General features: G+C 38.4%; 1 protein-coding gene across 1 annotated transcript in view; it reads right to left on the bottom strand.

Annotated features, from left to right (window-relative positions):
• Positions 1–13,664, bottom strand: part of LOC104496173 (gamma-aminobutyric acid type B receptor subunit 2-like) — a gene marked incomplete at both ends in the record, with an annotated part of 114,004 nt that overhangs the window by 24,696 nt on the left and 75,644 nt on the right. Inside the window, 3 exons of the mRNA XM_010139254.1 lie at positions 1,660–1,792; positions 2,283–2,433; positions 5,509–5,589. Coding sequence (XP_010137556.1) covers positions 1,660–1,792; positions 2,283–2,433; positions 5,509–5,589 — 365 coding nt within the window. The remainder of the gene's footprint in view (positions 1–1,659; positions 1,793–2,282; positions 2,434–5,508; positions 5,590–13,664) is intronic.

The raw sequence follows: 13,664 nt of genomic DNA on the forward strand, positions 1-13,664 counted from the left end.
TCCCATGGCTTACAGCCTGGCAGTGAAGCCAGGAGCATTGAATACAAGCCCCTTAAGGCTGATCAGACATCAGAACCTACAACGTGTACCTCCTGCCACTAAATTTTTCTGCAGGGGAGGGTGAGAAAAGAATGGGGAATTACATCAATGCCTGGCTTCCTAATGACAGTTCTGCCTCATTAGAAGCTGTTTCTCAAAAAAAAAAAAAAAAAAGGCATAATTGTTTCAGAAAAAATGGATGCTGGGCCGTTTCCCTTTCTCTTAGCTGCCTCATTAGAAGCTGTTTCTCAAAAAAAAAAAAAAAAAAAAGGCATAATTGCTTCAGAAAAAATGGATGCTGGCACGTTCCACTTCCTATTAGCCCCTATGTAGTCAGAGAGTTATATACTAGTTTCGAAGAGCTGAACAGAATTGTTCTTTTGAAGTCTTTGAGGCACCTCTTTCTACTAACTGTATAGAGAAATTGCACACAAGCTGTAGGAATACTGGACATTCTCTCCTTCTCCTTTCTACTGCTGCTAACATTAATATGTTTAAAATACAGCCGTGTCCAAGCCCAGCTAAGGAAGGTAAGACTTTGCACAGAAAATCCTATATGTTCACCTATACTTTATCTTCTAGTGCCTCTTGGCATGTACTAGAGGTCTCCAGTGTTTTGAAGTGTTATAACCAAACAAGTCACATGATTTTCAGTTGTATAACAGTTCTAGTCACTATGGAGGATTTCGGTTGAAACACTGAGATGCATCTGCACCAAGAAACTTCAGGCATCCTACTTTGATGCTTTGAATTATTCTGTGGAAGTAAAGCTTCTCTCTCTTCAATGGTGACATTAGATATTCAGGCTCCTAAAAAAGGTGCTGTGACCTGCCTCTTTCCAGAGACCTGAGGAAGGATCAAAAACATAACGAGGATAACTCCTGAGTAAGTCTGATGTACCTAGGCAATGGGCCAAGCACAGTCTTAGGACTTTTTGAGGAGAAAATATTTGATAAATTTAAATGCTGTTTGTATTGCTTTTGAAAGAAATATCCTTGCTGTGAAGTTCTTTCCCTTTCTTTGAAATGACCTCTAAAAGTCAGGCTGCATATTACAGTGAGCAATTAAGACATTACAAGCTTCTAGATGGACGTATTTAATCTGGTTGCAGAGTTGCTTGTTTAGATTTAACTCAAATATATGCTACATGGATCTAGGCTTGCGTGAGTTTACAGTGTAGCCTGGAAATAGTAGTAAAAGTCCTTGCAGATTCAGCCAAAAAGACTGAATAAAAAGACCTGGACAAGCAGCAGTCATGAAGTTTAAAACAATAAGGAATATATAAAGAACACATAGCAGTTTCACAGATATTACAAGATGTCATGCCACAAACACAACCTTTAATAAATCACCTTCGTACATATAATTTAAAAACTAGAAAGTACACCTACTCTTTTAGTCTGAGGATAAATCCCAATGCACCTGAAACTTTCGCTAATAATTATAATATACCTTTGTGCATGCTTCAGAATTTGGTTCCAGAAAAAATATCCCAGGAAAGAACTAAGAGAATCAATGATTAAATGGAATGAGGCATCCAACTACTGAACTTTTCTGTTTGCATTTCTCATATAGCTTCCTGCAAGACTATCTTCAACTGGAATATAAGGAATTACTTACTGTGCAAAGTGTCTCAAAAGTCTTTTCGGAGACAAAGGATCCATCAAGACCAAAAAGAAAAATAGATCCATAAGAAAGCATCCCTCCAAGGATAATAAGGTTGTTCATGTAGGGACTGGACATCTTTATTAGTCTATAGATGAAAGGTAATAGTGCATTAAAGAGGAAATGATTACTGCTAGGCTATTAGAGCAATAAAGAAGAGCTTTCTGTAACTAGGCAAACAGATAATCCTTCTTGCAGAAGTCCATGAAATCTATAGGCATGCACACTGTTTGCTGTTTTATAAAGTCTAGCATTGTTTCAGGTTTTTGAATGTTTAGTAAAAAGATTTCCTATTTTACTGATGGATTAATTAGCTAGGGTTAATTTTAACAGCAGGCAGTCAAACATAAATAAAAAAATTACACTTTCCAGACAGTATAAAAGAACTTGTCTTAACAGACAGACAATCTGTTTCAATGTGAATATATTACACAGTGATTTCAATTAAATAGTTCTAAAATACCATCTTTCCACAGTTTTAACATGTTCCGTTTATATATATATATATATGACAGACTCTACAAACATGGCATTTAAATTCAAAAGAAGTAGTAATAGAAGTAACATCAGTCTCTTACTTCTGATTTCTGTTTTTGATGTTAAAGAACAAGAAAGCACTGGCCATTATCATTCCTAGGATGGTGAGGACAGAGAGGAAGCTGTAGAGAGGCAGGGAGATCTTGCGTAGCTCCTCTTGTATAATTGTTTTGTCCTTTGGAGGTTCAAGTCCTAGAATTACAAGAAAAAAAGGCTAAAGCCCAGCCAGATGTAGAATTTCTGTAAGAAAATTTGCCTCTCAGAAGTAGTATACCTTGATTTAGCAGATTTAGCAATTGTGAACTAAATCAGTAGCTGATGAAGTCATTGACTTTGACAGATATATGTAAGTCACATTGACTGACAAGAAGGTTTGCATTTCTGGAGCAGGTAAACATCCTCTTTGGGAGAAAACCCACAAAATCCTAATGTAGAACCACATAAAATGTATGCTAACTATCCTCATTTATAACGTGTAAATAAACACTAAAATGCATCCTACGACTATAAATTTTACCATGAGGTTATGCTTTCCTGACACAAGTGACAAAGCAGTGAGTAGAAAACAGACAGCATTGTCTCTCTGCATACTGTCATTATTACCGGGGCAAATTCAAACAATCTGTCTCGATACCTACCTACCACAGCTGGAGAACAGCCTTGGTGTGGCATCACTGGGGCAGTGACTGATGGCCCGGGGGGGCTGAAATGGGGTCCTGAGCTGTGGGCAGAAGGGGGAGCCCTGGGAGTGGGATGAGGTGGAATGGAACAATATGGAAAAATGGATAGCAAAGGTTTTGTAGGGACAGACCCACTTTGCAAATACCTGCAGATGTGGACTTGAATGTCTGAACTTAAAAACTATGCCTAAAGGCTTGTGCTTGATTGACAGTCAGCTCCCAGTAATTAAAGGCTTCTTGGTTTAATGAGAAGAATAAGTTTCCGACAACCGCAATAAAGCTCTGCATCCCACACTCTATTTTACCTCCTTATTAAGTTTTTCCTTGGTGCAGGGGATTGGCAAAAGGTCCTTTGCATCACTGTCTTCCTTCAGAAAGGGATACGTGTGCCCTGTGGTGCCTAAGCCTGTCCTTTCACACCCGCTCTCTGTGAGGCTGCGAGGACGACCACATGGGCCAAGCAGCTTCATTTCACAAAACGGCTGCACAGGCAGAGCTCTGTGGTCCTGCTGATCACAGAGCTGTAAGCAACTGACTAGCAGCTGCCATAGCTAAATTTCATGTCCACTATTCTGCTTGCAACTAGAAGAATGTTCAAGGATTTCTACAATATAATAGCTTTATCCATACTGGTCAAGCGGAAACAATCCAGACAATGGAAACTTGTTATCCTTTGGTCTGCAAAAACATTCCTTTCAGGTTATCACAATGAAGTGGCAGTCAAGGGACAGTTTGCTGATTTGATATTGGAGAAAAGTACCTGAAATTTTCTCTTTTTCCCTTCCTTGCTTCAGAGCACGCATTTACAGTGCATGACACTTCAAAATATTAGGCAACAAGTAACAAGCCAAAAATACAATAAAGCACATGGCTGAATTAAAAAGAACTAATAGTAAAGAAAAAAAACACCCTTCTGTATCTAAAACATACAGAGTATACCGATGTTTTGTATTTATTAAACAACCAGTGATTCTGTAAAATGTACTTTCTTATTTATGCAATGGCCATTCAATTCTATTGCTGCTAATATAATGAGTTATTGTTCTCTTGTGTGCAGTTTTATGCAATGGTTTAAACAGGGCTATATTTACTACTTTTCATTTCAAATACTTGAATTTACTAAGCTTTTCATACTGTCTGAAAGACATAACAACAGAGTCCTCCGCATAGAATACCTCACTTCGTCAACGAAAAGTTACGGTGGGCAAATGGAGAAGGTTCACTGTGAGTCACGTAATGCATCTTAAGACAAATATGAGACCGGCTATGGGTGGGAGGAACCCCAGATGTGGTCAGAACAAGAATGAGGAGTCTGATCCTGAAAAAAGCCTGAACAGAGAATCTTTCCCATCATCTACTGTCCATAAAGACAAAAATCTGAACAAAACCTGTCTCCTGTTACTTGGTTCATCCTGCATATATTCTCTGGAAATTAATGGCACTGGATCAGTATTCAACTACACCCTTGCAGCAAAAATAATCTGCTGGGTCCCAGACTTTGGCAACTGGGATGGATTCTGCACTCTTCATTTCCAAAGCCTTGTTCTCCAGACAGGAGTGGAAGTGGACCTAGCTGTGCTCTTTTAAGTCTAGCAAAGGATACCAAAAGAAAAGGTAGAAAACTCCAGTCGATAGATAAGCAGTCATGGAGTAGATCGCTGCAGTGAATCTCCAGTCATGCTCATGCAAACCTTGGGGATTGGGACATTAGGGGCAGGTGTAGTAGAGCACAGGATACAGCAGCTTGTATCAGCAGCTTCACCACTCCCAGGGGTAACCACACAGATCTCACGAAGCCGACTTCACATTGCTTAACTGCACCATAGACGAGCTTAAGAATAAGTCATTAGTGTTAGCTTTAAAAATAACGTCTATGCCTACATTCAACAAGAGAGACTCTTAGAACTTGTTCTAGCTGATATTTGGCTGTCATGATCATATGCTTAGAAAGCTGTGGATATGCCTGCACTCTTCACTCTGCTGTGAGGGCAGAGGAATTCCCCATGTTAACTTTGGAGTAGCAGGAAATAAAGAAAATGGCAAGATACAGCAACACAGACTATATGCCTGCTATGAACCTTGGGAGTGCTGCTGGGCTGAACACCCTCGGTATCCTGAAAGCGTATTTTCTGACTGCCTAATGTACACCTACCAAAGAAAAACAACCACCTCCATCTTGTGTGAGCAAACACAGCACACGAGAGCATCCCTCAGGTGAAATGAACTGGGAGAGTGGGAAAGGGGGATGAAATTAGAACATTATTGACCAGCCGATATGGAATAGAAGACATATCTGCAGCTTGTTGAAAAATCAAAGAACATTTGTGTACACATATAAATTTGAATTTGTGCTGGTCATTGGAATTAAAAAACAAGTATACAATAACAATATCAAAACATTGTGATTTTCTGTTCAGAATTCTCCTGCTATTTATTTTCAAGCACAGCTCAGTTCCCTTTCTCTTTATAGTGTCATAGCTTTTCGATATTAAAAATCCTAAAGAGGTTCTTCAACAGCATATAGTCTTATAAACTACAAACAGTTGTCTACGTCACCCGTCTACCTCTTTCCACTTCTCTCTCCTACCTTGGAATCTGATGCTGTTGTTGATAATTTCCAGTTCGTCATCCACAGCATTGTACTCTCCCACCTTCACTTCCTTTGTTTCTGCAGAGAAACAAACAAGAGTGATTGTTAATGGCAATTCAGATGTTCTCAATTATTTAACTGATTTTGCTTTCTTTTTTGACAGTACGTCAAAAGGAAAAGATATATGCTTGAAGTGCATGAATTATTAAAGCAGAATGCCAGACAGCTAACATCATTAAAAGAAATATTTCTGATTCTTTAAAGAAATGCAAGTTATTTTTAAGAACTCATTTACATAATCAGGGAATAGTTGTTAGTAGGCACAGATGTCTCCAGCTTGAAGATCACACACTTACTGGTCACACCATGCAGGGCATTCTGGTAGGAGAACAGACATGGCTAAATCACGCATCCACTCTCATTTAAACAACTAGGGCATCTTGCTCTAGTGAACTATTTCCCAGGGCAGTCATAGAGGGAGACTCCAGCCAGTATGCAGTAGACTGGCTAGTGGTAGGAGAACAGACATGGCTAAATCACGCATCCACTCTCATTTAAACAACTAGGGCATCTTGCTCTAGTGAACTATTTCCCAGGGCAGTCATAGAGGGAGACCCCAGCCAGTATGCAGTAGACTGGCTAGTCTATAGATATGCTTATTCTGACTGGGAATTAGCAACTCATTAGCACCCTGACTGCAAAACATACTATGTAATATAATCAGACCCGATGTGTGCTTTAACTAAAATTTTAGTGTTACTTTTATCTGCTATTTTGGGACTGTTGTCACACATATGTCCTTCTGGTACCTAATGGAGTAGAGTAACACAGATATAGGAACTTAATTTGTTTGGTTGCTGCCTTGGCCACTGTAACTGGAATACCAGCACACACACACTTGTCTTGCCCTTAAAAAAACAAACAAACAACTTCTGCTGGGTTTTTAGTGCAGGAACTTACTAAATTATCACTTTTACACTAAATATTTCACACTTTTATCAGAGACTTATAAACCACAGACACCCTGACTAAACTTTTCTTTCACAAGCTGGCTCAGCAGAGCCAAAAATTTCCTTTCAGGCCTTTATGTCTGGGCATGCACAACTCGACTTACATTTAAATTCATGACCTTATTTGTGACACTGATTTGGAGAGCTGATGATCTTGAACTGGACGGCAAATTCAAAATGTCTGTATTTCACCCAACAGCTACACATTAACCTTTTCTCCTTGCTCACTGGAAGTGTTTGTGCCTGTTCAGCTCTGCTGAATGGAACTGCTAGCTCCATTTTAGGAAAATCTACAGGCTGATTAATGCTAATCCAAGAGCTTACAGGAAGCAAAAGTTTTCCTTACATAAACCACACTTCTTATTGCTAAAATTGTTTATGCAGAATTGTAGACTGGGCTGCAAATCTGGCAGAGACACCTAGACATTTGCTATACCCCCATCAAAAGATGAAGTTTGCAGTTTTGAAAACTGATTTGCCTTTCACATGAGTGTGAGCCCCTTGTGGGGCCCTAAGACTATTTTGGAATAAAAGCACAATCACCTGGTCTCCAGCAGCAGTTTCACAAAGCCCACCTACACAGCATTACATACTCTTCGGAGTAAATGTAAGTTTATACTTCCTGTCACTGGCTGAAAATTTTTCTGTCAGACGGATATATGCATAAATCCTTGGCAGTATTAAACAATAAAATCTTCCCAGTAGTTCTCTTAAAGCTAAAATGGTTACTGCTAAAAAATGAACCAATTCACTTTTATGTGTATTTGTAGTATGACAGCTATTACCTGTAGATCTAAATCATCAAAACACAACCCAGAGCTGACAAACACCAGAATGCATACCAACATATACATGTACATTAGATGCCAGATAGTGTACAGCATCTTCTTCTGCCAAATGGGGAGGACATGTACCTTGGTGTTGATCTAGCCACAACTTTACAGCAACAGCCTAAAAGCTGATAGCTCTGATGAACAAAAAAGAGAAAAAAGAAATTGCTCTACAAATATTTATGTGGGAAGTGCTTACTGAGCCTAGGTTAGATGTTAGGAGAACGTAATAGGTGGGGAAGCATACGCAAAAGACAGCGTCAATCTGTGGTCTGGTTAACGTATTGCATTTGAGAAACTTTTTCTGTGATTTCCTCATGTGACATACAATGCCATTCCTTTTCAACATTTATAACATCTTACATGGCTTCCTTTGCAGATGGAACAACTGTGAGAATGTGCCTATGATGATAAATGCAGTGTAGTACAAAACAGATGGGGTAGCTTACAACCAGCCAGCCTGGGTACCAGGAGATAGCCCTTGTTAGAAATGTAGCTCAGTAGAGCTTTTTGGAGAAATAAACTTCCATGGCGGATGGAGCTGAAGAGCTAGATTTTTTTGGACTTAGAAACCCAGGAGTGGGGGGGTAAAAAAAGCATTTAGCACCTAGGAACCATATTATCATTGTCTTGTCACTTACAAATGAGAAAGGATGGTTCACAGAAGTCAAGAAAAGCCATAAAGATATTTGATACCTTAAAGTAGTTACAATTGTGGAAAGTAGTCTGTGAGGGAAATAAGCCAATGTTTTTTGAGAGGGGGGATATACTATCCATTTCGTAGTATGATTACAGAGGTGCTGAGAGGGAGACACAAATAGTCTTTGTGCTCTTTAGTACTCCCTGCAAGGAACACAACTACAGCTGTTGGTTTTTCAGTTCCCCAAGCACAAGTGTTATTCAGCGACAAAACTACCTCCAGATATTAATTCGAGAAAGCAAGGAGGCAGCACCATGGCTCTCTGCTGTCTTGCATAGTCCAAGACAGCTAAGGATGAGACTGCAGGCTCTACTTTTCTGTGCCATTCTCTCGAGTTCCCTTTTGAAATTCTGAATTATTCAAGTCAGTGTACTGTTTGAATAACATAGCTCATATCTGTCAAAATCTCTGTGTGTTAAACAAAAAAAGGACAGGAGGAAGTGGAACTTCTCCAAATAAATTCAGCAACAATATGCTTTGCACAATATTCAGAATATGATGTTGGCTTCTTTTTGTAGTGCTTTAATTATTTTTAACATGATCTTTCCATACTCATGACAGAGACATTGTATTGAAACCCCCTGCTCAGGTTAAAATTAAGAAGGAAAATATGAGGGGAAATACATTTGTTTTGTGAGATAAAGTTTGTCAATACCATGACACAAGTGGTGTGATTTTAGGACTTTAATCTGCAGCTGTTCTTTCACACAGGAACAGAAAAGTAGAACTAATCAGCCCAGAGAAAACTGGCCCAGAAATACGTGACTGAAAATTATGCCTATCTAACACGATTATAAACAACTAATCCTTTTTATTAATTAATCGTCATAGAATATATGACTTAAATGGCCAAGATGAAAACCTCCTGCCAAGAAATAAATGAATTATACTTAAAGGTGAATTAAAATGGTTTCTTCTACATGTTTTATGACAGAATTTTATAGCCCACTTTAAGCAGCTACAGACAGATTGACACACTACCATTTAATTAATTGGGTTACACGAAGTTAATACAGCAGATTTTTAATTACGTATCAGGTAGTTACATGCTCTTGATGAATTAAAGCAAAAATAATCCTGCAACTGAAATCATCTGAGTAAAACAAACCAAAATGCATCAAGAGTATTATGACTGTTAAACACCTGCATTGAGAATTTCCAGATGAGACTATGGTTAGTTTCAGCTCCTTTCACTATATGTCGTAATTACCATTTCCACTACATTTTTATAAGTGTACTTATTCACATCTCATGAAGATAGTTTCTACTGAGAGGTGATTAAGGATGAGAGAAAGCACTTGCAATGCGTAACAGATGGGACAGGTAGGTTTGCTTTGTCTTCCTCCATGTAGACAATGCTGGCTAGCTCTTAATGATGATATGGCTTTGTCTCTACCTAAAGCTGGTAGCACCATCAGGTATGTCAGCCTGTCTGAAATGGTACAAATAATTCTAGTGGTAGCCAGGACGGTAGCCAAAAAACTGTTTACACCAGTATAATCACCAGTATAATTTATACTTATAAGGGCACTCTGAAATAACACAGTATCCTACAAAGTTACAAAAATATATATGCTGATATGTGAATGCATTCATGAACTCCTACATGTTTAGTTGGTTATACCAATGTAAAAAACTATGTCTAGGCCACCAGAACAAAGACAAATTAACAGGTATGCTCTAACGTTACCACGATGCCTAAACCACACGGCTGTAAATGAAAATTAAGGACCTCAAAGCTCTAAATAGCTTACCAACGCTTGATACTACTAAGATTTTGTTGTGTCATTCCAGTTCTTCATAAAGTTAGAATTCCATGCAAACTACAAAGACAAACACATGCTAGTGATGAGTATTCACTTTCCAACAAATAGAAATTTAAAGTAAACTTAACAAACTTAATACAGACTATTCTGCAGATAAAATAAGGATCACTTAGGTTTCTCACCTAAAGGACACTTAAGCTATTCTCAGCTTAGAAGCAGCAGAAAAAACACATAACCTATAGCTGAAAGCATACACAATATTATATCTTAGTTTGTCCTGAAAAAAAAACATCTCTGCAGAAGCTTCTGTCTTCATGTCTCCTTTAAAAGTTATTTGAATTTTTTTTTATATATAGCTCCTTCTGCTTTTCCACTCAGGAAATTATCACTCTACTCCCTGAAAACCTTCCTCTGACATCAGTTTAACAATCCGTTCTCCCACTCTTTGTCAGCTGTCCCTCTTGCTTAACCATGGTAATTTTGTGGGAGCGATTAGATGCTTAGCACAGTAGAAATCTTGCTGCATATTCAGCACTTAGCAACCTATCTCAGGACCCATTATTAAACCTGGTCCTATAACAGAAACATTTAGCTCTTGCATATTGTTCCTCATCCATGCATCACAGCCCAACAGAACTGCTGGCAGCTATGGGGAATATTTACTCACCAGATCTCAGAATAATTCCGGAAAATACCCCAGTGGCCATCAACAAATGAAACTGAGCATGGACCATTCACAACAGAAATACTTAAAGATCCTTAGGAAGAGAAGGACTCTAAAATGTTGAAATATATTAATTTCAAATATTAAATCAGTCTCCTAAATATGAATCAAAAATTGTGCCACTGCAGAAGTACTCACCCTTTCAAAGACACATCTAACTTATCTGAAAGTTCACCATTCACAACTATCGGCAACTCATTGACAGGTTCAGTTCAGAGACATGGAGAAGGGTGCATGGACACGTATTTTGGTGCCTTTCTCAAATTTGGCTTCTTGTAACATCCCCTTTTACAGAGCGCATGTTTTTCTTTAGCACTTTAAACTGTCAGTCACCTAACAATCGTTTGTCACTGACAGGTCCTAGCTCTTCTTTCTCGGTCTCTCTGTCGCCTACCAAGGCGATAAAAAGGATAAAGGCCCCTGTGAGAGCTAATGTGCTACAGTGAGTGACAGCAATCCTGCCACCAAGGGTATTCAAAGAGCAAGTCCCAGGAGAGAGGACCAGCCGAAGAAAAGCAGTGAAAAACCTAAGCTGGAGGCTGCAAACTGGTGGCAAGCCTGAGGACACCTTAGTATTTCAGTAAGTCCTGTGCAAATTGCCTGCAAAGTCTCTTCTAACCTGTCTTATCTTTGTCTCACTCATTTTCAAAGCTGTTTTACAAAATAACGTTCTAACACAAAAGCTCAAAATGCTGTTTTAAATGCCTTTACATTACTGATTTAAACCAAGCATCATGAAATCTAATTTCCTTTAGAATAAATACAGAAACATTTCATGTTGTGGATCCAGTAGAACCTCTTAGTAAATTGATGTAATCTTAACTTTCATAACATATCCTTGTCAAACAGGACCGGAAAGCTTTTCAGTTACGCTTATCTCATATCAGCAATAACCAGCACAAGCTGAAGGTTTCCAATTAAAAATAAAAACCAACACAAGAGAAGCTTATAAATAATGAATGAGCAAAGCCTTTTTCATTAATTTCTATCCACTTGTAGGCAACCATTTCTTTGTTTAAAGACAGAAATGTTGAGATTAAGAACCACAGTTCAAATAAGGAAGAAAATGTCAGGTCAGACAGAAGATTATTCTGCAGCAGAAGCTGCCAGAAAAGAAAGAATCAAGGAGGAAAAACATGTTACCTTTGCAAGGTAACCACAGTTTTTACTTTTGTAATTAAAAATCTGGTTTGCCCAAAGAAATACTACCTTTGTCTTTAAGTCCCGCATAATTATCTCCTTCATTTGAAGTTCATCTAGTGTTTATTTTGGAAACCCTGGATTTCAGTGCACACAGCACCCAGGAAATCCGGAGTTATGAAAGCAGTTTATATAGCAAGTGATAATCACTCTTCATGGCCAGTTCTCAAGACCTATCTTTCAACCACCCATAAAGCAAAACAGACAGAAAGGTCAAACCAGCCAAAGGCCAAACAGTGTATGTCAGCCTTAGAGCCAGGAGAAATGCTAAGAAGTCTTAACCCTGAGCTTATTTCACTATGTTAGTAATGGTATTTAGTCAACAGGACATAACAAGCAAGCAAGGAAGCAGCACATAAAATGTCATTAAGTATCTTGAACTCATAAAAAATCTAGTTCTTTTATAGCCCAAGAAGGTTTTTCCATAAAAAGCTCAAGCATCTGCATTTTTAAAAGCTTATAAAAATTAATTTTATTGATTCTTTTTCAACCTTAGTTTTTACTTTCCCGATTTATGTCTGTCTCCTGTTTTGATTGTTAGACTGGTTTCTAGCTCTGCATAGAAATTTAGTAATATAGTACAAGTGGATTTAATACCTTCTTATCTCAGATATTTATATATTATGTATCAAAGAGCCATACAATGAAATAAAAAAAATACTTTGAATTTAAAACAATTATGTCTTAAAATCTGAATTCTTAACACCAACATTATACCTTTCATTCAGAAAACTGAGAAAAGTATAAAGAAATACATAATACTGAAGGCAGGAGTATATAATGACTGGTGTGGTAAAACAAGTGTACAGAGTTTACAGTAATGCTTTCAAAGAGAAGTTCTTGTTTCTTGAATCTTTTCTTGAATCAAAATTTACAGTGGGAAATAGCACCACATGTGTAAAACTACAGACAGAGACCATGAGAAGGAATTTTCTCAATTATTAAATAATAACACAGCTTTATTAACTGTTGTGTGCCTTTAAGTACCTTTGATCTCATATGCTGGTCCATTTTCTACAGTGGCTGTGCTAGGAAATCAACCTGCGCAGACACACAGCCTTGGGGTGTCTTCCTGAGAGACCTCACAGGAACTTCCTGGGTTTGAAGTGCCATCCAGGCAGTGACAGGTTGGGACATGGATGCCACAGATCTGCACAAAAGTCCCCTTGGCAGTTTCATCTGTCAGAGCGTCTTCAAGAGAAGGACAACTGAAACCAGGACTGTGCAGGAGATGGAGGTGCCAGTGAGAGAGGCAGTGGCCACATTTTGTTGCCTCTTGAGATTAATTTCAGAAATGTCAGAGTCTGTGAGGCGCAATTCAAGATATTCCATGATACTGCACGAATTCAAAGATAACAGACAGCAAACCATAGGATGGCAGTGTACCGATTTTGACAATCTATGTGACTTCCAAAGAAACTCAAGATGACAGAGCAGTAGTGTTTCCAGATCTCTTATCCAAAGGGAATGAATGCAATTATTATCTCAGGTTAAAGTTCATCTCTAGCTGAAAAATGCAAGACATCCATGACAGTAGCCTAATCCTGGCTTCAGTCTGTTGGGTCAGCATTTAAGCTTTCCATGCAAACCTGACAGAAGGTGTGACCGGCCACCTCACAGGAAAGACAGCCTTGGGGACCTGGACGACCCTGACTCCAGCCCTGCTGCACGTTCTGGTTGAATCAGACAGAAGATCAGGGTGACCTTTTCCTCCTCTGGTATGTTTAATATTCTAGCATTTAACTTTATTTACTCATGGATGCCCAAAAGAAGTGTTTCACTACACTTACCTAAATATATTACTTATCTAACTGAAATTTTGAATTCAATTTGATGTGAAGTATCACTTATCTTTTGCAGTTCAGAAGGTAAATGAAAAGTACCCCCAAATCAGTTACTTAGAATACCTTGGATGGTTACGTC

The sequence above is a fragment of the Buceros rhinoceros genome, unplaced genomic scaffold, assembly GCF_000710305.1.
Source record: "Buceros rhinoceros silvestris isolate BGI_N320 unplaced genomic scaffold, ASM71030v1 scaffold4677, whole genome shotgun sequence".
NCBI classification, from domain to species: domain Eukaryota; kingdom Metazoa; phylum Chordata; class Aves; order Bucerotiformes; family Bucerotidae; genus Buceros; species Buceros rhinoceros.